Source organism: Myotis lucifugus, unplaced genomic scaffold, assembly GCF_000147115.1.
Source record: "Myotis lucifugus unplaced genomic scaffold, Myoluc2.0 scaffold_365, whole genome shotgun sequence".
NCBI lineage: Eukaryota > Metazoa > Chordata > Mammalia > Chiroptera > Vespertilionidae > Myotis > Myotis lucifugus.
This window is the reverse complement of record NW_005871413.1, coordinates 788,538-815,743: the sequence shown is the minus strand read 5'-3', so window position 1 is coordinate 815,743 and position 27,206 is coordinate 788,538. Positions and strand designations below refer to the sequence as shown.

Here is a 27,206-nt window from a genome sequence, read left to right as displayed (position 1 = left end):
ACCACGCGGGATGTGGGGGAAACTTTACACACCCCTGTTCTAGAGTCTAGAATCTAGACTCTATTAGGAAAAACTGGTCATAAATGACATAGTAGACAAAATGGATTGTGATTTTCAACCGTAGTGTCACACAGGCAAACTGGTGTGCTGCAAGAATTTTCAGAACAAGCAACATCTGACAATTTAGTAAAAGATACCAGCTTGGTGGCCCTGAGGATGGATGGTGCTGGAGAGTCAGGCCCATACCCTGCCATTGCTGGCAGTTGGTCCGAGTATGCCTCTGCATCCCTGCTGAACCCGCCCCCCCCATGCACTCTAGGCCAGGCTGACCAGTAGGAGGGCTGCTGAGATGGGCATTCAAGCTTAGGGGGTGGGCCTGGGTGGAGCTGCTGCAGGTACAGATGTTGGTGAGGAATTCACCTAACCCAGCAGCTATTGCAGAAAGCCTTGATGGCAGCTGGATGGCTTGGCTTCTCTGCCATAAAGGGCACATCAAGACTCAATCATGAAATTCTGGCAAAGACGGTCAGTTACCATTCTTATTGTGTCTATGGAAACAATCAGGCCAAATTGAAACTAGACTTAATGCAATAGATAAATTGGTCTTAATAAAAATGGGAGTAATTTTAAGGAGAAAAATTCTATTTCAATAGAAAATTATTAGAAACAAAATGTTTTCTTTTCCCTTCCACCAGACCATTTGTTGTAATTCTTGTTCTGATTGCTCAGTAATACTCAATTTTGTAACATAGTTGTCTCAGCCAAGTCACAAGCCCCATTGCTTTAGGGATTAAGTAGACCAACGGGTATGCTGGGCTCCGAGGGCCAGGGTAGGGTTCTCTCCACTTGAGATTCTATATGGCAGACCCCTGCCCTTAATATGGCCAAAGGGAAACTTGGGAGAAGTAGGGAACTTAGAAATTCAGAAATAGCTACCAGAACTTGGAACTATCCTTGACGTCCACAGATGGGTTACTGATCGATTGTCCAACTCTCTAGGAACAGCTGTGCACCCTCACAAGCCTGGGGAACAGGTTTGGGGAAAAGAATGGGAAAAGGAACCCCTTAAGCCAGCCTGGAAGGGACCTTATCCAGTCGTACTAACCACCCCCTCAGCTCTCAAAGTTGCAGGACTGAACACCTGGATCCACCACTCCCGCGTGAAAGCAGCCCACCAGCTGGACAATCAGCATCCAGAGTGGAAGGTGACCTCTGACCTGAACCACCCCCTGCGGATCATCTTCAAGAAGACTGCAGATCTGGCTAACCGGCCTGACTTTGGTATTTCTGGATAATCATTGTTTTCATTTTCTTAACAGTTTTCGCCAGAACCCCAGACTGGTACTGGGAGGAGAACTCCTCTGCCTTTGCTACTCAGAACTACTATTACAACTCCCCTTGGGGAAGATAATGAACAAGAGGGAGAATAAGAAGGAAAATAGGGGGCAACTTTGGGGGCTTACATCATAGTTTAAAAACAGTAATCTGCCCTGTTTTGGCTCAGTGGATAGAGCATCAGCCTGCAGACTAAAAGGTCCCAGGTTCGAGTCCAGTCAAGGGCATGTACCTTGGTTGTGGGCACATCCCCAGTAGGAGGTGTGCAGGAGGCAGCTGATCAATGTTTCTAGCTCTCTATCCCTTTCTCTTCTTCTCTGTAAAAAAAATCAATAAAATCTATAAAAAAATAAATAAAAACAGTAATCGTACTTCCCCATTCTAACTGATATGGGCGGAGCTGCAAAGCCCACCTCCTTCTGTGCCCAGGCCTCATCGTCCCTCTGACAGAGAGCAAGGATCTCTTGGCTCTCAAAGAAACCTTCGTCCCTCCTCAGCATGAAGCAGTTACAGAAAAGACCCTGCACCCCCTTTCTCTGAAAGAATTCCGAGCCAGGGTCCTTGAGGGGATGTGTTAGGTAGTTAGACAGACATGAGCAGAGCAAGGACAATGGGCCAACTAGAGGAGAAATAGATGGGACCCCAAGACATGCTTTTCATCACTCCGACTACTCTGAAGCTGGAAATGAAGAAACCTGTGTAGACTCCCTCTCCCTTCCTCTAAGAAAGCCAACAGGTTTTAGAACAGCTAATAGAGAAGCCCCAGATGTTACTCCAGACCAGATCTCTGGACTGCCAGTACAATCCCTTGGGTAATGAAGATGAAAAAGACTCGAGCTGCTGAACACCCCACTCTAGCTTTGAGTTTTCTATTGAATTCCCAAAGCTGAATATCAGCTTGAGGATCAAGAGGGGAAAGTGAAGGGGAAATAAGACATATGGGGGCAAGGCTGCAAGGCCCTAGACAGGTCCAGAGGCCTGATATAAAAGGAAGGCTTCCTCCATATTGTCTCACTCAGGATTTGGAGAACTGATCCCTGAGTCACTGTATTCGTACATCTGAAAATAAAGGGGTTTTCCTGAATCTCCGAGTACTCCTGTGAGTATTTTCCAGTTGCCTGATAACACTTCAGCTGCAGGTGTCCCAGGGAGGTGTTTTTACCAGGATCTTCACAAGCTTGTAACATTCTTAGAGTGAAGTTACAGAGAATTCAACAGTGAGGCAGATCGGGTTTGAAACCAGAAACTTCCTGACTCCAATTTCCCCTGAGTCATTAAAACCTCAGTGAGGCCTGGCCAGTGTGGCTCAGTGGTTGAATGTCGACCTATGAACCAGGAGGTCACAGTTCGATTCCCGGTCAGGGCACATGCCCGGGTTGCAGGTTCGATCCCCAGTGTGGGGTATGAAGGAAGCAGCTAATCAATGATTCTCTCTCATCATTGATATTTCTATCCCTCTCTCCCTCTCCCTTCCTCTCTCAAGTCAATAAAAATATATTTTTAAAAAACCCTCAGTGAGGAGGGGGAAGGGGGAAGGGCAGCCTGCTCTCTCAGCCCCTCTGTCTCGCCATTGAAGGAGAGGCAGCTGGAATTAAGGAAGTCAGCCATCTCTGTGGGTAATTATCAGGTGCTTTTCACAGAGAATGGAAGTTTCCAGCAAAGAAAAAGAAAGGCCTTCCTCCTGACAATCATCACTCCGTTTTCCTCCTGACAATCATCACTCCTGTCATTTGTAACATTGCTTTCCAAAATCATATTACGGGGACCCTTCATGGATGCAATTTTGGATAAGACCTTTCCCACACACATTATACCTTGAAGGTTTCTCTTAGATGTACATTGACTGATGTTTAGTGATGCTTAACTCTTGGTTTAATACATTGCCTGATTCCTTATATCTCAACATCTTTCTGTTAACATAAGAAACATTCAAAACTATGAAGAATTTTTGTGGGTTTATTTGAGCCAAACTGTCCACAAGTGACAGGAAGCAAAACTTCAACAAATTGAGATAATGTTCCAGAGAACAGCAGTTGTGCACCTTATTTAATACATTATAATTAAAAGAGAAGATGCAGCCCTGACCGGTTTGGCTCAGTGGACAGAACGTTGGCCTGTGGACTGAAGGGTCGCAGGTTCAATTCCAGTCAAGGGCATGTACCTTGGTTGCATGCACATCCTCAGTAGGGGGTGTGCAGGAGGCAGCTGGTCGATGTTTCTCATTGATGTTTCTAACTCTCTATCCCTCTCCCCTCCTCTCTGTAAAAAATCAATAAAATACATTTAAAAAAAATAAATAAATAAATAAAAGAGAAGATGCAGAGCATGTCTCTCTCCTGCCTGTTTTTCTGGAAGGCCACCAAGTTGGTTGCTCTGTCTGGAAAAAAAAGTAAAAGTCTTTAATGTAGCAATTTAAGGTTTAAAAGTAAAAACAGCAAGGATTAAGGTTCAGTAAAAATTAGAAGTCAGCCCTAACCTGTTTGGCTCAGTAGATAGAGCGTCGGCCTACGGACTGAAGGGTCCCGGGTTCGATTCTGGTCAAGGGCATGTGCCTTGGTTTCGGGCACATCCCCAGTGGGGAGTGTGCAGGAGGCAGCTGATCGATGTTTCTCTCTCATCGATGTTTCTGGCTCTCTATCCCTCTCCTTTCCTCTCTGTAAAAAAATCAATAAAATATATTTTTTTTAAAATTAGAAGTCAGTGAATGGGAGATTATAACCACAGGAAATTTAAAGTACTAAATTTGGTTGGTCTGAGTAGTGTCTTACTTCTTCTTTTTTAAAAATATATATTTTATTTATTTACTAGTAGCCGGTGCACAAAATTTGTGCACTCGAGTGGGGGGGGGGTCCCTCAGTTATTAAACATTTTACAGCACAACACTGACCACGTTGGTGGTGGTGGTGGTCTTGTCAGAATGTGTTATATTATGCAGATGAAAATCTATTTAAACAGATTTGATGTAGATATTTTCAAAGATGGAAGAATTGTCCCTGTCAACTATTTTAGTTGATTCATATCTTCAGTAATTGTCATCATTGCAAAGTTTTCAGTCCCCATATGGATTGCTGGATATAATAGGTCATGCGCTGTCCCTGTCCTTTGTAGCCTTTGTTACCTGAAGGACTCTAGTTTTCCATTTATATGTTTAAGTACCAACCTTACCGGCTTAAAAATGTAAGCTTTTAACACTGCTCTCTCTGTTCCGTATCCTTCCGATAAAAAGTGGAGTTGGGTTGCAGCACAGGAGAGAAATTCAGAAGGGGAATATTGAAGTAATGACTACAGTAGGAGAAGAGGGAACCTGTTTCACTGGCCACAGGCGTTGGCGCCCTGGACCACAGGGCTGGTAGCTTCTCCAGGTGGCTGCAGCCTGGGACCTCTGGCCAGTAGCTTGTCCATCTCCTGGGCTGCAGCCAGCCCCAGGTGCTGGTGCCAGGACCAAAGGTGGGTGGCTTCTTCTTCTGGGGGCTTCTTCTTCTTCTGTGCTTCAAGGGAGGGTAGTCAGTTAAGTGTCATGCAGAAATAGGCATCACCAATTGCAGAAGCCAGGTGTGGGGCAGGGAAGCCCCAGCCAGGAAAGCTGGCTGAGCTGCTTCCCTGCCCACGCACCTGGCTTCTGTGATCGCCCCTGCACTGGGCTTCTGTGATCACCCATCCCAGAAGCTCACCCATCCCAGAAGCCGGGTGCGGGGCAGGGAAGCCACAGCTGGGGAGCTGGTGCACCGAGCTTCTGCGGTCATGGATCGCAGATCGCAGAAGCCGGGTGCTGGGCAGGGAAGCCGGGGCCAGGGATGCTGGCGGCGGACTCTTCCCTGACCCGCACCCAGCTTCTGCGGTCACGGATTGCAGAAGCCGGGTGCGGGCGGGAAGCTGGCGCACCCAGCTTCTGCAGTCTCCGATCTCAGAAGCCGGGTGGGGGACAGGGAAGCCACGGCCAGGGACGCTGGTGGCGGACGCTTCCCTGACCCGCACCCAGCTTCTGTGGTCACGGATCACAGAAGCCGGGTGCGGGTCTGGGAAGCTCCTGGAACTGCCAGCTTAGCCCTTGCCCAGCTCCCATCGCTGGCTCCACCCCTACTTCCCGCTATCACTGGCCAGGGCGGCAAAGGCGCCTGATTCTCGGATCATGGCTGGGAGGAAGGGCAAAGGCGGCCAGCTCTTAGCTCCCCCCTGGGTTTCCGATCACTGTCAGTGGCAGGGGGCTTCTTCCTGCTTTCCTTTTCGCCTCCCTGCATTGTGCCTACATATGCAAATTAACCGCCATCTTTGTTGGCAGTTAACCACCATCTTAGTTGGCAGTTAATTTGCATATCGCCCTGATTAGCCAATGAAAAGGGTAGCGGTCGTACGCTAATTACCATGTTTCTCTTTTATTAGTGTAGATTACAGAGAGGAAGGGAGAGAGATAGAGAGTTAGAAACATCAATGAGAGAGTAACATCGATGAGCTGCCTCCTGCACACCTCCCACTGGGGATGTGCCCGCAACCAAGGCACATGCCCCTGACAGGAATCGAACCTGGGACCCCCTCAGTCCACAGGCCAACACTCTATCCACTGAGCCAAACTGGTTACGGTGAGTGTCTTACTTCTTAACAACCATCCAGGCCCCTGGCCTCAACTGCTCCTTGCCTTACCTTTTTCTTTTCCCTTGGATAACAGCCCATTCTAGCATTCCCTTCCACTTTCACTGCAATAAAATCTCAACCATTCATCTGCCACCCCTTATTAAAAAAAAAAAAAAGAGAGAGAGAAGTTGGAAGTGGGTTATATGAAATCCATTGGTGATAGAGAGATGGGGGAGAGCCGAGTGAGGTTTCGAAACCTCTGTGAGTGGATAAAAAGTAAAATGACTGATACATGTCGTTTATATAAGTGTACACACCTTAATTAACAGTGAACAATTAACATAATAACAATGAGAGGGTTTATGGTTTCCCCCTGGTGCACTGGTTGCGTCCTGAGGGCTCTGGAAAAGGGGGAGTTACCCTGATATTCCAAAGGAATGTTATCCTGGCTGCAAAAGGCAATAGACAGGCTTAGGTAAGGATTCCCTCTTGTTAAGAAATATTCTTGCCTAGGACCTACCTGCTAAAAACTGCTTTTAAAAAGATTTTCATTTCAGACCATCCTTTCTGGTTACTTTAGGTCTCTGACTTTGAAAGATTGAAATGCAGGCCTTCAACGAGCTTGTTAAGTTAGCATGTGTCCCCTTTTCATGCACACATTACGTTTGGGACATAAATCAATCCAAAGGAAGTATTGAGGAGCCAACTTTTTGTAGGATAATGAGGTGCCCTGGTACTGGGAAGGCTCAGTCTTAGTTTTTCTTCATAAATAATGGACTATTGGGGATGGAGAAAGACTGTAACCTTGGATGGCAGTCAAGTCTTATGGGTCTCTATTAAGTATAACAAGCAATTTTTTTAAAAAAAAATAGATTTTTATTGATTTCAGAGAGGAAAGAAACATCAATGAGAGAGAATCACTGATTGGCTGCCTCCTGCATGCCCCCCACTGGGGACCAAGCCCGCAACCCGGGCATATGCCCTGACCGGGAATCGAACTGGGGACCTCTTGGTTCCTAGGTCGACGCTCTACCGCTGAGCTACACCCGGCTGGGCCAAGCAATTTTTTAAAAAAATAGATTTTTATTGATTTCAGAGAGGAAAGGAGAAGGAGAGAGAGCAACATGAATGATGACCGAGAATCCTATGTCAGCTGTCTCCTGCATTCACCTCCCTGGGGATGGAGCCCGCAACCCTGGCATGTGCACTGACCTGGAATGAAACTCTGACCTCCCAGTTCCTAGTTCTATGCTCAATAACCGAGCCACACCTGCAAGGCACAATAGATTCGTTTTAATTTATAAGTTATTATGATTCAGGTTTTATTTACTGTGTATTGCGTTTAGTATATTTTCTTATACTTGTAGTTTAAAGGCATATAATACACCTTCAGTAATATTAATAGCTATAATATATATACATATCGGTTTGAGAAAAGCCTCTTATTATTATTACTATTACTAATACTAGGAGTAACATTTATTTGACAGGCTGCACCAGTGTCTTAGAATGCCTGGCTATTTATGATGATTGGGCTGTTCATTTTTGAAAAGTCTGATTTCTATTGTAGATGAAGGGAAGTGTCAGAGACAGACACAGATGTCCATTTATGATTAGGCACCTGATAACATAAGGTACCTTCCAACACTGTGGGAGAGAAATTTTAATTAATATATTTTTCAACAGATAAATATATTCTGGTAATAAGTTGTGATCTTTGAAGTCTTTGTATTCTGGGAGTACATTGTCAAATGAATGTTATTTAGTAGTCCCTATAATCTCAATAATGGGCCATTGATAATAATGTGGAATGTCTCCTACTTTTCCTTCCCAAACAAATTTCTGGGTAAATGAAAAACTGTTTATGTGCTGACTTCACTAAAAGGCAGCACTTCCACATGGGTCAGCTAACACTGAGCAGTTATCCTCGTGCCTATATTAAATGTACACAGTCCAAGATTAGAGCTTTTACTAGAGCAAAATTCTCTGCAGAGTAGTTTCTTTGGGGCCCAAAGGTAGAGATGAAATAACTTTTTTTCCCCAACCCTTTACTTTCATGAGATGTCTTTTGATCTGAAATGGGTTTCATTTAGACAGCATAAGTATGGGTATAGATCTCATATCCATCCAGTTACCCTGTGTTTTCTGGTTGAAGTTAACCCCCTTATATTGTGATTATTGATAGGTGTGTAGTTATTAGCATTTTAAAATTAATTAATACAGTCCTAGCTGGGGACTTTAGCTTCCCATTGACATCAATGGATAGATATGCCAGAAAAAAAATGTCAACACGGAAAAAGTGGTCTTAAATGATTCATTAGACAAGATGGATTGGATAACAGAGATTATCAACTGAGTGTCACACAAGGAGACTGGTGTGCTGCAACATTTTTTAGAACAAGCAACACCTGGCTATTTAGTCAACACCAGAGACTACATTACCCATAGATTGTCGAATTAAAATAAGTGACAACAGCCAGCACAGTAATAGCTGTGTGGTGAGCATAATTCAAAGTCAGGCTGAAACCGCTTTGGCTCAGTGGATAGAGCGTCGGCCTGCGGACTGAAAGGTCCCAGGTTCGATTCTGGTCAAGGGCATGTACCTGGGTTGCGGGCACATCCCCAGTGGGAGATGTGCAGGAGGCAGCTGATCGATGTTTCTAACTCTCTATCTCTCTCCCTTCCTCTCTGTAAAAAAATCAATAAAATATATTTAAAAACAAAACAAAAAAAAAACAAAGTCAGACATTTTTTTGGACAGACTGGAAAAATATATATTTTGGTGGACCTCTGAATTTCAGTAATTCTTCCATTTGTGCCGTGAGATAAAATATGTTGAAATCTCTGACTTAAGAGCTTTGCAACCCAAAGCAGAAGAATATGCATTCTGGACAAAATGAAGACAGAAGACTGTCTAAACCTAGAAACAATGTCTATTTCTCTATTTTCCAAATGACCATGTGAAAAACAAATCTTATGTATATTTTGCACCAATACACCTCCTCAACTTTCCTCACGGCAGTACCAGAAAATGGAACTATTGTCTAGGTGACATCAAATACCAGAAAATGGAACTATTGTCTAGGTGACATCAAATTCCTATGAATGATCCGGATCTAATAGTTTGTCCCAAACAGAACAAAACCATAAAGCCCCTCATCCAGAGAGAGACCTAGTCACAAAATATCAGGAGATTCTTATATGTATAAATGCCCCATGGGAATGTCAGGAAGTAGAAGAGTATCCAATATCTAGTTTTTTAACCATTGTGTGATCCGTTGGGATGGCCCATGAAAAAGAACTAATATTTACCAGCTTGTACAAATTTACAACAGTACACTGGAGAAGCAATAAATATGGGGCTTTTCATTTCAATTTCTGCTATCCTGCTGTCCCTGAAATTTACAGTCACGGCTTGGGAAAACACTGCAGGGACAACTAATGCCTATGAACATAACTGTGGTCATGCTGTCAATATACATAACAACTTTGATGCAAAATAATAAAATTTTTCAACCGCAAATCTGCCATGTTCTCTGGGATTCCTCTTGAAAGAATGACCAATATCCAGCTACATTTAAGTAATTGACAATAAAATCTAACACGGGCTGAACCCATCCCCCAAAATAAGTTAATGAGGTAACACTGAGAAATTGTTTTTTTTTCTTCCTTTATTGATTTCAGAGAGGAAAGAAGAGGGAGAGAGAGAAACATCAATGATGAGAGAATCATTGATTGGCTGCCTCCTGCACACCCGCCACTGGGGATCGAGCCCACAATCCAGGCATTTGTCCATGACAGGAATCAAACCTGGGATCATTCATCCCACAGGCTGACGTTCTATACACTGAGCGAAACCAGCTACATTACACTAAGAAATTCTTAAGGACACCAATGAAAATCAGGACAAGAAAAATCATTCCAGTTATGAAGTACACAAAAATTAATATTCATATTCAAAATCCAGAATCCAGCATGAAAACAAATGGTGGTCCTCCTACTTCATGAATATAAAGCAAAATACTTCCCAATTCTGGTGTCAATTATTGCATTAGTAAAATTCTAAAGTACAGAACAGAAGCTATAGGGGCCAGAAGGGCTGATGTGGAAGAGAAGAGGTTTAAATGCCATTGTTATAGCACTGCAGAAAAGAGTATCAGTTGAGTAGAAAAATGAGGAAAAAAACACAACACAGAAATATGAAATAGAAAATGAAATTAAGTTAATTTTCTGTGTTTACCTAGGAGTGCAGCTCGGAAACAGGTGTCCTCTCTCAAATGCAGAGTTCATGGCAATTCTGCATCCTGGGTATGAAACATCTCCTATCTTGTACTACAACATCACTGGTATAGGGTTTGAGAGAGAAGAAGGGGGAGGGAAATAGATAGAAACAGCAATGATAACAAAGAATCATCAATCAGCTGCACTTGCACGAACCCTACTGGGTATCTAGCCCACAAACAGGGCATGAGCCTTGATTGGGAAATGAGCACAGACTTCCCAGTTCATGGGTCGACGCTCTACCAAGGAGAAACACAGTGTGGGCAACCCAACTGTTTATCAAAGTCACACAAAATACATTTATAGGTGTTCCCTCCAGTACGCTCTCTTGTGTTGAGCAAGACAATGGTAATTAAAAGTTGTGCCTCAGTCTTCACAGTTGTAAGGCTTTCCTTCACAAAGAGTTCTATGATGCTAAATAAGACTCCATTGACTAGAAAAGGATTAACATCACTCGTCACATTTGCAAGGTTTTTCTCCAGTATAAACTCTCTGATATACAGGAAGGAATACACACAGACCAAAGGTTTCCTCACATTTTTTCTTTTTTCAAAATATATATTTTATTGTTTTCAGAGGAGAGTGCATGCCACACACTGGAGATCGAGTCTGCAACCAGGGCATGTGCCCTGACCAGGAATTGCCCCCTAACCTTGTAGTTCATAGGTCAAAACAAACAACCGAGGAATGCCAGCCAGTGCTTTCTCACATTTTCTACAGTGTAAGGTTTCCACCAGTATAAAATCTCTGATGTTGAGTAAATTTTGAGCTGTGGGTAAAGGCTCCAGCTTATTCTCTACATTTGTAAGGTCAATCTCTGTTAGGAAGTCTCTCAAGTACAATGATACCCGAATGACTTTTCAAGGCTTTTTTACATTTTTCATATTCATAAGGCTTCTTTCCAGAGTGAATACTGTAATGTACAGTACGTTCTCACTAGTAGCCAAGGACTTACCAAACTCCACACATCTCTAAGACTTCTCTCAACTATGAAATCTATGCGGTCAAGTACAGCAGGACCAGTAAATAAAAGGTTTCTCACACTTTCTACATTTATAAGGCTTCTCTCCAGTATGATCTCTCTGCTGTGCATTTTCCTCTTCAAAATAAATTTTGAAGAACTGCCAATGAATTTGCCACATTCTCTACATTTATAAGGCTTCTCTCCGGTGTGAACTCTGATGATAAGGTATGATGTTACACTGAAGGTTTTGCAACATTCTCTACATATATAAGGGTTCTCTCCATTGTGAAGTCTCTGATATGTAAGGTCTGATGCTCCACTCAAGATTTTGCCATTCTCTACAATATTCCTCTCCGGTGTGAATTCTCTGATGAGAAGTAAGGTCTGAGGACTGTGTAAAGGCTTTGCCACATTCATTACACTTATAAAGCTTCTCTTCAGTATGAAGTCTCTGATGAATACTAAGAGTTGAGGGCTGGCTAAAGACTTCACCACAGTCGGTATATTTACAAGGTTTTTCTCCAGTATGAACTCTCTGATGCGTAGTAAGGTGTGAGGACCATCTAAAGGCTTTGCCACATTCTTCACATTTATGAGGCTTCTCTCCAGTATGAAGTCTCTGATGCCTAGTAAGGTATGAGTACAGTGTAAAGGCTTTGCCACATTCTCCACATATGTAAGGCTTCTCTTGAGTATGAACTCTTTGATGCCTAGTCAGATATAAGGACAGTGTAAAGGTTTTGCCACATTCTCTACACTTATAAGGCTTTTCTCCAGTATGAACTCTCTGATGATTAGAAAGATCTGAGGATCTTCTAAAGGCTTTGCCACATTCTCCACATTTATAAGGTTTTTCTCCAGTATGAACTCTCTGATGTGGAATAAGATCTGCGGACCATCTAAAGGCTTTGCCACATTCTCTACATTTATAAGGTTTCTCTCCAGTATGAACTCTCTGATGCCTAGTAAGGCCTGAGGAGCTGCCAAAGGCTTTGCCACATTCCCTACATTTATAAGGTTTCTCTCCTGTGTGAACTCTTTGATGACAAGTAAAGTGTGAGGATTGGCTAAAGACTTTGCCGCATTCAGTACATTTATAAGGCTTTTCTCCAGTGTCAACTCTCTGATAAGTAAGGTATGATGCTACACTGAAGGTTTTGCCACATTCTCTACATATATAAGGGTTCTCTCCACTGTGAAGTCTCTGATAAGTAAGTTCTGATGCTCCACTGAAGATTTTGCCACATTCCCTACATTTATAAGACTCCACACCAGTGTGAATTTTCTGATGAGAAGTAAGGTGTGAGGACTGTGTAAAGGCTCTGCCACATTCATTACATTTATAAAGCTTCTCTCCAGTATGAAGTCTCTGATGAATACGAAGGGTTGAGGGCCGGCTGAAGACTTTGCCACATTCTCTACATTTATAAGGTTTTTCTCCCGTATGAACTCTCTGATGCGTAGTAAGGTCTGAGGCCCATCTAAAGGCTTTGCCACATCCCCTACATTTATAAGGCTGCACTCCAGTATGAACTCTCTGATGCATAGTAAGATGTGAGAACCATCTAAAGGCTTTGCCACATTCTCCACATTTATGGGGCTTCTCTCCAGTATGAAGTCTCTGATGCCTACTAAGGTATAAGGACAGTGTAAAGGCTTTGCCACATTCTCCACATATGTAAGGCTTCTCTTCAGTATGAACTCTCTGATGCTTAGTAAGGTATAAGGACAGTGAAAAGGCTTTGCCACATTCTCTACATTTATAAGGCTGTTCTCCAGTATGAACTCTCTGATGCTTAGTAAGATCTGAGGACCATCTAAAGGCTTTGCCACATTCTCTACATTTATAAGGCTTCTCTCCAGTATGAACTCTCTGATGCTTAGTAAGGTCTGAGGAGCTTCCATAGGCTTTGCCACAATCTCTACAGTCATAAGGTTTCTCTCCAGTGTGAATTCTCTGATGAATACTAAGGGTTGAGCTCCGGGTAAAGGCTTTGTCACATTCTGAACATTTATAAGACTTTTCTCCTGTATGATTTCTATGATGTTGAGTATGTCTTGAGAACTGACTAAAGCCTTTTCCATCTTCTCTGAGCTTGCAAAATTTTGCAATAGTATGAATTCTTCCCTTATGTACAATAAGAGAAGAATGACATTTAAAGGCTTTGCCACATGCTTTACATTTGTAAGACTTCCCTCCAGTCTGAATTCTCTGATTTAGAGTACAACCTGAAGGCCAATTAGATGTTCTATCAGAATCTTTACATTTATAAGTTTTTTCTCCATTATGGATTTTTTCCATTATATTTAGATTGAATATTTGACTGGAGAGTCTACCACAAGGATTCCATTTGTCAGCCTCCTCCCCGATATGAATATTCTCTTGTTCAGTGTAATTTGAAAACTGCTGAAAAGACTGGACATATTTACTGCCTTTGTATGTCTTCTCCACAATAGGAATAACTTGATGTGTAGTGTGATTGGACATTTGGTCAATGACTTTTCCACTTTTATAATGGTCCTCTGGAAGCTCGCTTCTCCACTGATTATTAAGGTATGACTCTTGCTTAAAGTTATTCCAATGTTCATACCACTGATAACTTTGGTCTCCATTATATGTACTCTGGAGATAATGGGAGACAGAAAGGCCTTTAATGATAGTTATAAATTTATTAATCATGTACACTTCTTCCATAAGAACCATTTTATGATACTCATTAAAACAAGAGAGTTGTATAGAAAATGCTTTCCTAATTTATTAAAATTATACACAAAAAATAAATACAAAACATTAATTTTCAGAGGAAGAATAAATCCTTGTTTAAAAGACTGCCAAATTGCCTAGCAAGCATGGCTCATTGGTTGAGCTTTGATGTATGAATAAGATGGTTGGGGTTCCATTCTGGGTCAGGCACAATCCCTGGATTTGGATTCGGTTCCCAGTGTGAGGAAAGCAGGAGGCAGCCAAGAAATAATTGACTCTCATTGATGTTTGCCTCTCTGTCTTCCTCTACATTCCTATCTAAAATCAATTAAAATATGTATTTTAATAAAAATAAAATAAGGGGGGCAAGAATCAATCAAAGGACTTATATGCATGCATATAAGCATAACTAATGGACAGAAGACACTAGGGGGGCGGGGTAAGGGCATGTGCTTGGGGGGAGGGGGGCGGTAAGGAAGCCTGGGGAAAGGTCAATGGGGAAAAAAAAGGAGACATATATACTACTATTTCTAAAACTTTACACAAGAAAATAAAATTTAGGGAGGGAGGAGGAGGTCTGTCAGCTGCCTAGGAGAAGGGGGCGGAGCTTTGGCGTGGAGGGGCCAATAGTGGGGGTGGCTGCATGGGTCGCCATGGGGATGGGGCTATTCCTGAGGAGGCTGTGATGAGTTGACAGGTCCGTGTCAGTGGGAGCTGCTCTCGGCACAAGCATGTAGGGCAAAGGCAAGAGTAACAGCAGCGCCATCCCATCCGACAGCCAGGCCCAGGAGAATTCTAACTAATGCATTGAAGATTGACTATTTTATACTGTCTAACTGCTTCAGAAAGAACTGAAGGAGGTGACAGTATGAAATGAGAACTGAACTACAATTTGAAATGAGTAACTCCATTATTAATATTTTTATATAATGGGGTACAAGAAATGTTTCATTAAAAAAAAATGCTACTCCTTTCAATAAAACTTTAAAATAAAAAAAAGAAAAGACAATTTAAAAATAAATGAATAAATGTTATCATAGTAAAAATAAATAAATAAAATAAAATCTCTAGCTGGATTGGCTCAGAGGATAGAGCATTTCCCTGAGGACTGAAGGCTCCCAGGTAACATTCCAATCAAGGGCACATGCTCAGGTTGCAGGTTTAATCCTTGGGGGGGGCAAGCAGAAGGCAGCCAATCAATGATTCTCTCTTATCATTGATGTTTCTCTCTCTCTCTCTCTCTTTCTCTCTCTCTCTCTCTCTCTCCCCCTCTATGAATTTAATAAAAATATATTTAAAAGTAATAATAATAAGATTTCCAAACTGAGTACATTTAAATTTTAGAGGCACATTATAAATCTCTACATTTTAGAAATGATTGCATGAAAATATAATCCCACCCTACATTTTAAACAATTCAAAGGACTATTTACACTACAGACTATGTGAATTCCTAGTTTTTCCAGATTTCCTTTCCAAGAATGCATAACAGTAAAAAGTTGTTTTCAATCTTCATGTGCAGAAACACACTGATCTGCCAATGTAACTAACTTTAATACTGAAGGTTTCCCAAATGCATACTACACTTAACCTCTACTCGATAGGTAATCTCAATTTTATTATGAAAACAGTTACACATTAGTTTTGTTTATATTAATTCTCTCTCTTCTCATCACACTGTTCTGAAATTCCAAAGTTTTCATTAAGTATACATTATCAAAGTGACAACTTTTATATCTTACCAGTATTTTTTCAGAGAATAAATCTTGTATTCCGGACTTTGGCATAAAGGCCTGGTCATCTTCAGATGACATAACTGAAAGAAAACAAATGTTCAGTTTTGACAACCAGGTGAGTGCACTTTGAAGTTACCACCAATATAGGCCAAGTGACAGTTTTGAGTACTCCAAGAGCCAGTGAAGGATTCAATGAAAGTTCAAGATAAGTACAATGAGGAAAATTCACATCAAGGAGAGACAAAGAGTTGCTTACATTTGCCAATGATACCTGCTCAAACCCCCTGGCACACAATGGCAACATTATAAAAACTCTCCCAACTCCCAGTTTTTTCACTGGAGAGAGATGAGGGAAGTACATGTTCAATGATCTACCTGTTTTGAAGCATCTTGAACAAGTGTCTGTTGTGCATGACAGAGTGTGAACAGAATGGCAATCCACAGTAAGTGACCTGCAGAGGCTGCTACAAAGAAACAATGAGAAAGTGTTCGAGCACCACAAAGACTGAGGTACTGAAGATGTATATCAACTCTGAAAAGATATCATGTGTCTGAGAAGAAAACAGAGAACATTTCCAATTGTGAAATTAAACAGACAACTGAACCAATAATAGAGATACAGTGGGGCCTTGACTTACGAGTTTAATTCGTTCCACGACGGAGCTCGTAACTCAAATTACTCGTATGTCAAATCATTAAAGTGAACGAGTGAGACACGTGATGCTGGGCTGATGTTGTGGCGTTCACTATGACGTTCGCTGCGCCAACTAGCGGTGGGGTATCTGAAGCTGGCTCGTAACCCGAATTTTAGCTCGAAACTCAAAGCAAAAAATCGGCCGAGAGACGGCTCCTATCTCAAAAAACTCGTTAGTCGGGACACTTGTAAGTAAAGGCCCCACTGTACTGAAAAGAGTGTTGACCAAAAGAAGAATTTGTCCCACAAATGGTTATTATTTGTTTCTTCTTATAAAAAGCATGTTCGAAAGACTGCTACTTTATAATTCAGGAATCTCAACAAAAGATATCAAGTCATGAAAAAAAAAGTGTACCATCAGGAAAACAAAACAAATATATTCAAACTGGCACTACATTAATGGAAATATATTAATTACCTCAAAAAGAATGGGAAATAAATATCTTAATGCCAGAAAGAAGGAAAAAAAAGACAATTATTTAATATCACCAAAATATTATATCATCAAAATAAAAATACAATGAGAAAATATTTTACAAACATCACACCGAAAGGAGAAATTGAAATACATAATACCCAAATTAAAAAATACAGTAGATGTCCTAACCGGTTTGGCTCAGTGGATAGAGCGTCGGCCTGCTGACTGAAGGGTCCCAGGTTCAATTCCGGTCAAGGGCATGTGCCTGGGTTGCGGGCACATTCCTAGCAGGGAGTGTGCAGGAGGCAGCTGATTGATGTTTCTCTCTCATCAATGTTTCTAACTCTCTATCCCTCTCCCTTCCTCTCTGTAAAAAATCAATAAAATATATTAAAAAAATAAAAATAAATACAGTAGAATCATAAATGAAAGACGTGATCAACTCAAAACATCAAAGAATTTGCCCACTAGTGGTGGCTCAGTGGTAGAGCTTCAACCTATGAATTAGGAAATCACAGTTTGGCTCCACAACAGGGCACAGGCCTGGGTTAAAGGCTCAATCCCCGAATGTATAGGAAGCAGCTGATCGATGATTCTCTCTCTTCACTGATGTTTCTATTTCTCTCTCCCTCTCCTTTCCTCTATGAAATCAATACAGATACATTTAAAATTAGTAATGAAATAATCAAAACATTTGTACATAAAGCATTAAAATTTTGATTCAGAGAAGTCTACAAATATGTGGAAATGTGAAGAGAATTTAAGGAACTCCTAAGACACTAATAAATCGACCATAAAGGCAACCCCATAGAGACAGAACAGTGAAAAGGAGTAGGCAGCTTATATAAAGTGACATACAAATGCAAGTAGCTCATTGACTTCTAAGTAGAATAAATATAAACATGAGAACAGAAAAAAACAATGAAAATATCATGAGTCCCAGAATATTTTCTCAAAACATATAAAAAAATAATTCCTCATGGAAAAGACAGCTCCTCTAAGATTATTAAGAGGTTTCTAAGCAGAAAACTATTGGGGGGGGAAAGGGTATGAATAAAACAAGGAACTGATGAATGAACAAAAACCACCCAAAAAGAATGTTGACAGAATAGATGATAAACAATAGCGAGGAAAAAACTTTTCCAGCTCGAAAACTTTTTTATTATTAGACTGGCCCTATAAAAAATCCGTAACAAATATATTTCTGGGGGTAATTTAAAAATTCTAGACAACACTAACATATGAACAAATAAAGATGCCTTGTATGTGGAAAAATATACAGAAATGTAAAAATTTGTGGTGTTATATTAAAGAAACACATATCAATTTGATTTCTCTTGTGTAACTTTAGAAAATAAAAGGAATTGTCTGACCTGAGTGGCTCAGTAGTTAAGTGTCTATCTGTGAATCAGGTCACAGTTTGATCCCCGGTCAGGGCACATGCCTGTGTTTTGGGCTCATTCCCCAGTGTGGGGTGTGCAGGAGGTGGCCAATCAATGATTCTCTCTCATCATGGATATTTCTTTCTCTTTTCTCATCTCATTCTTCTCGAAATTAATATAAAAAATGTATTTATAAAAAATAAATAAAATCTTAAATCTCTTCTATAAGACAAACAACATCAAAGATAATGTGAAATCAACTTATGTGGGTACATGGGTAGAAATGGCAATCAGCAGAGATTTGTATGCAATTGACATTATGAGTTTAAGGTACATTGTTATAACCTTAAGATATTTTAAGTAGTTCTCATGCTCTCAACAAAAAATAGAAAATAAACAAAATCTCTGTTTATAGGTGTCAGAATTCTGTATTGCAAATCACAGATACCACATTTCTAAAAATATATACACACCAGTGGCCCGGTGCACGAAATCCATGCACTTGGGGGGGGGGGAGTTCCCTCAGTCCAGCCTGCACCCTCTCCAATCGTGGACCCCTTGGGGGATGTCTGATTCCTAAACGGCAGTCGGACATCCCTCTCGTAATCTGGGATCACTGGCTCCTAACCGCTCACCTGCCTGCCTGCATGATCACCCCTAACTACCTCTGCCTGCCTGCCTAATCGCCCCCAACTGCCCTCCCCTGCTGGCCTGATCACCCCTAACTACCTCTGCCTGCCTGCCTAATCGCCCCTAACTGCCCTCCCCTGCCGGCCTGATCTCACCCCCAACTGCCCTCCCCTGCTGGCCTGATCACCCCTAACTGCCTCTGTGTTGACCTCCACCACCAGGGCTTTGTCCAGAAGGAAGTCAGACGTCCGGAAGACGGAGAGTCAACCCGGTCTAATTAGCATATTACTCTTTTATTAGAATAGATATCTATAACCCTGGCTGGTTTGGCTCAGTGGATAGAGTGTCGGCCTGAAGACTGAAGGGTCCTGGATTCGATTGCGGTCAAGGGCACATGCCTGGGTTGTGGGCTCGATCCCTAGTGGGGGGCGTGCAGGAGGTAACCAACCAATGATTCTCTCTCATCATTGATGTTTCTCTCTCCCTCTCCCTTCCCCTCTGAAATAAATAAAAATATATTTTAAAAGAATAGATATCTATAAACATCTATTCTAATAAAAGGGTAATATGCTAATTAGACCAGACATCTTCCGGATGTCCTTTTGGACAAAGTCTCGGTGGCGGGGGCTGAGGCACAGGAGGTAAGGGATGAAAAGGCTGGCAGGGGAGAGAAGTTAGCAGGCTGGCAGGGGAGAGCAGTTAGGGGCAATCAGACCGGCAGGGGAGGGCAGTTAGGGGTGATCAGGTTGGCAAGGCACAGTTAGGTGCATCAGGCTGGCAGGCAGAGTGGTTAGGGGCAATCAGGCAGGCAGGCAGGTGAGCAGTAAAGAGCTAGTGGTCCCAGATTGTGAGAGGGATCCCGGATTGAAGAGTGTGCAAGGTGCAGACCAGGCTCAGGGACCACCGCACCATGCACGAATTTTGTGCGCTGGGCCCCTAGTATATAATTACTTTCTCAAAACATGGTATATAAAACCAATCAATGAAGTTAGCTGTGTCCCTGTAGAGGAACAGAAATTAATACAGAATAACAAATTAAATATGTATTTACATGATTACCAGCATAATGGAAAATAAAATATTAACAGTTTACTTCTTAAGAAGGTGCATGACTTGTATGCTGTAAAGTATAAAATACTACTGGCTGCTCTCTGCAGTATCAGTGGTTAGAGCATGGGGCCACCCAGCAAATGGCTGCAGATTAGATCTCAACCCCGTTTGGGACGTGTGAGGAAGCCAAACAAACGATGTCTCTCTCTCACATCGATATTTTATTCTCTCTCTCTCTGTTTCTACCCCTCCCTCCCTCTCACACTACCTAAAACTCAATGGAAAAAAAGCCCATAGGGTGAGGATTAACAAAAAAAACATATACACAGACATTGATGGCTGTAATCAAATAACAAGAGTAAGTTGGAAAACACATTCCGTGATCCTACTTTGCAATGCTAACAGTATCAGCTGTCATTAGTACCCAAAGTGACCTAAACATTCAAAGCAATCCCTATCAAAGTCCCAGGGACACTTTTAGTGGAAATAGAAAAGCTCTTTCTAAAATTAATGTGAATGTCACAGGACTCCATGTAACCAAGTCAATCGTGAAAAGAATGTATGAAATTAAAGGCTTTAGGCTTCTTGATTTTAAAACATACTTCAAAGCTTCTGTTATCAAAAACTATAATACAGGACTAGCCAGTTTGGCTCAGTGGATAGAGCGCCGACCTGTGAACTGAAAGGTCCCAGGTTTGATTCCTGTCAAGGGCACAGGCCCGGGTTGTGAGTTTAATTACCAGTAGGGGACATGTAGAAGGCAGCCTATCAATAATTCTCCCTCTTGGTTGATGTTTCTATCTCTCCCTTCCTCTCTGATATCAATAATAAAAAAAAAAATTATAAGCCAAAAATAAAAAACCTGTAATACAGACATTATGTGAAATAATAAAGCAAGGTAGAATAAAAGGCCTACATAGAAATTCTCCTGAATAGGGACTAAAGATCTTCAACACGGGTGCCTATACCACCAGATAAGAAAAGGATATTCTCGCCTTTCCCGAGTAGCTCAGTTGTTTACAGTGTGGTCCTGATACCAAATCATTGCAGCTTTGATTTGTGCTCAGGGGACATTAAAAAGTAACCAATGAATGCATAAATAAGTGGGGAAATAAATGTATGTCTCTCTCTCTTCCACCCCCCCCCCCCATTGCTATCTTTCTCTAAAATCAATAAAATTAAGTATAAAGTAGTGCTGGCTGTAATTAAATAAGAACTCAATAAATGAACTACACATGCAATGACCTTAAATTGGAATGCTAACAGTATAAGCTATCACGAGTACCCAAGGTTGACATAAACATTCAAAGCAGTCACTATTCATGTCCCAATGACACTTTTCACAAAATTAGCAAACCTCATCCTAAAATTGGTATGAAATGACACAGGACACCAAGGAACCAAAACATGGGAGAGACAGTATAAGCTTAAAAGCAATGTACTTTCTGATTTAAAAAAATATTTCAAAACTGGTGTTATCCAAAAGTATCATCTACACATTAAGACACAGGTAAATAAAGGAGCACTGTAGGCCCTGGCCAGTGTGGCTCAGGGTTAGAGCAACATCCTGTGCACTTAAGGGTGGCAGGTTCAATTCCCCTTAAAGGGCACATGCCTAAGTTGCAAATTCCCACCCCACCTGGGTTGAGGTGTGAGCAGCAGGGGGCAGTCAAAGTGTCTCTCTCACATAGATGTTACCCTCTCTCTCTACCCTCCTTCCTCCCACCATTCCACTCTCTCTGAAAAGCAATGGAAAAAATGTGCTCATGTGAGGATTAACAACTATGAAAAAGAAGCACTGTAGAATAAAAGCCTACTTACAACTTCTCACGCATGAGGTAAAATAATCTTCTACAAGGGTGCCTATACCACAAAAGAAGTAAAGCATATTTTCACATATACGAATAGTGTTGAGATACTTAGATGTGTACAGGTAAAACAATGAGTGAAGCCCTGACTGGTTTGGCTCAATGGATAGAGCATCGGTCTGCAGACTGAAGGGTCCCAGGTTTGATTCCAGTCAGGGGCATGTACCTTGGTTGCGGGTACATCCCCAGTAGGGGGTATGCAGGAGGCAGCTGATCGATGTTTCTAACTCTCTATCCCTCTATCTTCCTCTCTGTAAAAAACCAATAAAATATATTTTACAAAAAAAGAATGAGTGAAGTTCGACTGTTATTAAACACCATATACAAATATTAACCCAAAATAGATAAAAGATTGAAAAATAAAGCTAATAATAACTCAATATATTAAAAGAAGAGGTATACTAAAGTTTTAGTTTTTATTTTTAAATATATTTTATTGATTTCAGAGAAGAAGGGAGAAGGAGAGAGAGAGAGAGAGAGAGAGAGAGAGAGAGAGAGAGAGAGAGAGAGAAACATTAAGAGATTCATTGATTGGCTGCTTCCAGCATGGCCCCTACTGGAGATGGAGCTTGCAACCTGCTCATATGCCCTTCATCAAAATTGAACCCAGGACCCTTCAGTTCACATGGTGACACTCTATCCACTGAGCCAATCCAGCTAGGTCATAAAGAAAACTTAGTATAATATTTGATTTTTTATTATAGCACTAAAAGGAAAGGTAAACAAAACATAATAGTGAAAAGGCATTAAACCCCATATAAAAATAACTTCACATTAAAGCAAATTGTCAGTGCATTCAAAATACAAGCAGTAAAATGGGGAAAAAGGCCTTCAAAGCATATTATCAGATAAGCAGTTAATATCTATAACATATACAGACCTTTTACAAGTCAACATGAAAAAAGAATTTTAAAATGTCTAAAGCTATATGGTTAACTAATCTGTAAGATAGAAGGCAAGAACACACAATAGGTAAAGACAGATTCTTCACCAAGTAGTGCAACAAAAACAGAACAGATACATGCAAAAATAATGAAACTAGATCCCGTTCATAGGCCATGCATCAAAATGAACTCAGCATGAATTAACAACTAAAATAGAAGACCTGAAGCATTTAAAACATTGGAAGAAAGCATAGTCAATGAACTTTACCAACACTCTGAAAAATACTGGTTTGGGTGTATCTTTTCAGGCATAACAAAAAAGCTAAAAAATAAAGAAATGAGACTACAAAAGAATAAGTTTGGCATACCAAAGAAACCACTGAGTAACAACAACAAAAGTCCAGCAATGTTACATCCTCAAAAGCTAAAGATCCAAAATTTATAAGAAACTCTCACAACTTAACACCAAAAAGACAATATGATGGAAAAATGGGCAGAGGACCTGTACAGACATTTCCCAAACGGGACATAAATATGCCCAATGGACATATTAAATGATGTTCAACTCATTCATCATCAGAGAAATGTAAATGGACACCACCATGAAATACCACCAAACACCTAACAGGATGCCAATCATCCATAAATTAAAAATAAAAATTATTACCAAAGAAGTGGAGAAATGGGAACATTGATGCACTGTTAGCAAGATTATAAACACACTAGTGCAGCCACTAACAAAACATGATGGAGTATTTTCCAATATTTACAAAAGGTACCCGGTAAACATAGTGATTCCATATCTGGCAATTTATACAGAGAACACATATAGTCGGGGCACATACAAAAAATCAATTAATGCCCAGCTGAAGTTTCTATCTCTCTCTAAATCTCCCTTCCTCCCTGAATTCAACAAAATCTTAAAAAATCAAAAAATAAAAGAAAATGGAGTGTGAATTTTGATAGAGGCTTTCCCATTTCCAATCCAGGTTGTCCTCTGGACAGAAGACATGGTAGAATATTGGAATATTCTAGAAAATGATTTTCGAAAATATTATTTTCTGATAGTACATTAATTAGTGTAGACGACATGTAATGTGTGCAAACACTGAGTTCCTAATTCACATACATCACAAAGCCTTTCTTTTCTATTCCAAGGACCTCAATTTGTTCCTTTTAAAATATATATAGCCGAAACTGGTTTGGCTCAGTGGATAGAGCGTCGGCCTGCGGACTGAAAGGTCCCGGGTTCAATTCCGGTCAAGGGCATATACCTGGGTTGCGGGCACATCCCCAGTAGGAGATGTGCAGGAGGCGGCTGATCGATGTTTCTAACTCTCTATCTCTCTCCCTTCCTCTCTGTAAAAAATCAATAAAATATATTAAAAAAAAAAAATATATATATATATATAGCCCTAGCTGGTTTGGCTCACTGGATAGAGCGTCAGCCTGAGGACTGAAGGGTCCCAGGTTCCATTCCGGTCAAGGGCATGTACCTTGGTTGCAGGCTCATCCCCAGTAGGGGGTGTGAGCCAGTAACCCTGGCATTGGCCCTTGACAAGAATCAAACCTGGGACCTTTCAGTCTGCAGACCAGTGCTCTCTCCACTCAGCCAAACCAGCTAGGGCCCAATTTGTTCCTTGAGAGCAAGAATCTAACACAGAAACAAGTCCCTTAGAGATGTTAAAATAATAAAGGAAACAAAACGCTTCAGGTGGAGTAGGAACTCAGGAAGGAAGTCATCCTCACCCAGGGAGGCAAGGTTGCTGTAATTCTCCGACATCACATCCAGGTACAATTTCTGCTGTAATGGGTCCAGGCATTCCCACTCCTCCTGAGAGAAATCTATGGCCACATCCCTGAAGGTCAACGGTTCCTGAAAGAAAAGACACATTTACCAAGAGGTCACCAGAAGAGTTTATAATGTCACCCAACATGAAAACAGTGCCAGGAGAAGAGGTTTGGACCTAGGGGAGTATCCTGAATCATCAATATCACTTTGCTCTACTAACATTCTCTGATGCGATTTCGAACACTGACAAATGAGGACGACACATGTCCACAAATCCACGGTACAGACTTTACTTTACAGGAAAATAAACTTTAAAATTAAGGCATAGCCCTAGGCAGTTTGGCTCAGTGGATACAGTGTCCGACTATGCACTGAGGAGTCGAGGTTTCAATTCCGGCCAAAGGCACATGCCTGGATTGCGGGCTCCTTCCCCAGTATGGGATGTGCTGAAGGGAGCTGACCAATGATTCCCTCTCATCACTGATGTTTCTCTTTCTCTCTCTCTCCCTTATTCTAAAAAAAAAATCAATAAAAATATATTTTAAAAAGGTAAAAAAATAAGGTATGGACACAGGCATATGGATTTCTGAGTACTGTGTTTGCATCGTTCAGGATCAGAAGTGTATATTTATTTTTCAGCTGGAAATGTCACGCTGGCTTGGAAGTATATGGACTTCTTCTCAAGTGTGAAGCAGACCACAACTAACTGAACTTTTGTAAAGACACAGATTCTGATCCAGGTTCTGAGATGGGTCCTGTGTTTCCACCTGTCACAAGCTCACTTTTTATTTGTGATGCCAATGTTTCCACATCATGTGCCATACTTGTGAATACACAGAAAAAGAAAACACAAGAAAAAATTCACATAGAACTTTGAACTAAAAGAGTCTGTTAATGAAATTCAGTTCTCATGGAATAGGACACATAGAATCTACAATACTAGTTGGATATTTACTCTGAGTAATCTTAGAATAAGAATATTCTGCCTGGTCCAGCAGGTGTTGCTCAGTGGTTGAGCGCTGCCCCATGCACCAAGAGGTCACTGGTTTGATTCCCGGTCTGGACACACGACCAGTTTGTGGGCTCAATTCCCAGTGTGGGGTGTACAGGAGGCAGCCAATCAATGATTCTCTCTCATTATTGATATTTCTATCTCTACCTCTCCATCTCTGAAATAAAAACATACTTGAGAAAAAATAGCTGAAATAATGTTACCAATTTAGGCACTAAGACACACATTTTACAACTATGAAATCAAGATGGTTTAGTGTCAATCCATGTGTACCTCTCATGTTCTGTAAGCTAATGGAATATTTACCTATCAAGTCTTTCGTACTAATCTAGTGAGCAACTCTCTTCTATTTACTATTTATTCATCTTTCAGACCTTTTCTGAGCTATTTTGAGCAGTAAAATGTGCATTTTTTTAAAAAATATATATATATTTTATTGACTTTTTACAGAGAGGTAGGGGAGGGATAGAGAGTTAGAAACATCAATGAGAGAGAAACATCAATCAGCCGCCTCCTGCACACACCCCACTGGGGAGGTGCCTGCAACCAACGTACATGCCCTTGATCGGAATCGAACCTGGGTCCCCTCAGTCTGCAGGCCGACACTCTATCCACTGAGCCAAACTGGTTACGGCAAATGTCCATTTTCTTACCCCTGATCAAGAGCTGATGCTGTAGCCACTTGAATCTAAAACTTAATTTCCCTTCTTCAAGACACAAGAGCCTCTGACCCCATCCCAATAGGGATGTCAGGCATGGCTGCCTTCCCAGGTTGATTTGTCACAAAAGGGACGTTCTGAGTACTTGAAAGTCATTAATTAAAGGTAGGAATGCTTTCTGACCTTGGAGAGGCTGCATAAAATGAATGCAGAGAGCCCTGGCCAGTTTTGTTCAGTGGATAGAGCGTTGGCCTGCAGACTGAAGGGTCCCAGGTTCGATTCCGGTCAAGGACATATACTTGGGTTGCAGGCTCAATCCCCAGTGAGGGACTTGCAAGAGGCAGCCAATCAATGATTTGCTCTCACCATTGATGTTTCTATTTCTCTGTACTTTTCCTTTCCTCTCTGAAATCAATAAAAAAATATATATTTAAAAAAATGAATGCAGAGAAGACTCTTAAATAAAGGAGAGAAGTATAGCACGGCCAGGGTGGCTCGGAGGTAAAGTGTAGATCTATGAACCAGGAGGGCAGGTTTCCATTCCTGGTCAGGGCACACTTCAGGTTTTAGACTCGATCCCCAGTGGGCATTGTGCAGGAGTCAGCTGATCAATGATTCTCTCTGCTCATTGATGTTTCTACCTCTTTCTCCTTCTCCCTCCCATTCTTTTTTTTTAAAAATATATATTTTATTGATTTTTTACAGAGAGGAAAGGAGAGGGATAGAGAGTTAGAAACATCGATGACAGAGAACCATCGATCAGCTGCCTCCTGCACACCCGCTACTGGGGATGTGCCTGCAACCAAGGTACATGCCCTTGAGCGGAAGAGAACCTGGGACCCTTCAGTGCCCAGGCGGACACTCTATCCAGTGAGCCAAACCAGCTAGGGCCTCCCTCCCATTCTTAAATCAATAAAAGCATATATTAAAAAAGAGACAGGGCCTTAGCTGGTTTGGCTCAATGGATAGAGCGTCAGCCTGCGGACTGAGGGGTCCCGGGTTTGATTCCAGTCAGGGGCACATACCTGTGTTATGGACTCGATCCCCAGTTCGGGATGTGCAGGAGACAGCCAATCAATAGTCTCTCTGCTCATTGATGTTTCTACCTCTTTCTCCTTCTCCCTCCCATTCTTTTTTTTTAAAAATATATATTTTATTGATTTTTTACAGAGAGGAAAGGAGAGGGATAGAGAGTTAGAAACATCGATGACAGAGATCCATCGATCAG

General features: G+C 41.4%; 1 protein-coding gene across 6 annotated transcripts in view; it reads right to left on the bottom strand.

Annotated features, from left to right (window-relative positions):
• Nucleotides 1–9,684: 9,684 nt before the first annotated feature.
• Nucleotides 9,685–27,206, bottom strand: part of LOC102417765 (zinc finger protein 420-like) — a 28,521-nt gene continuing 10,999 nt past the window's right edge. For 5 of the 6 annotated variants that reach the window (XM_023764930.1, XM_023764929.1, XM_023764931.1 and 2 more), the window contains 3 exons: nt 24,265–24,391; nt 15,596–15,669; nt 9,685–13,772 (listed from right to left, as the gene is read on the bottom strand). In XM_023764930.1, the coding sequence (XP_023620698.1) occupies nt 11,409–13,772; nt 15,596–15,669; nt 24,265–24,391 (2,565 nt within the window). In that variant the 3' untranslated portion in view covers nt 9,685–11,408. Of the gene's footprint in view, nt 13,773–15,595; nt 15,670–24,264; nt 24,392–26,161; nt 26,283–27,206 lie in introns of those variants that run through there. The other variant, XM_023764934.1, reaches the window with a different exon arrangement.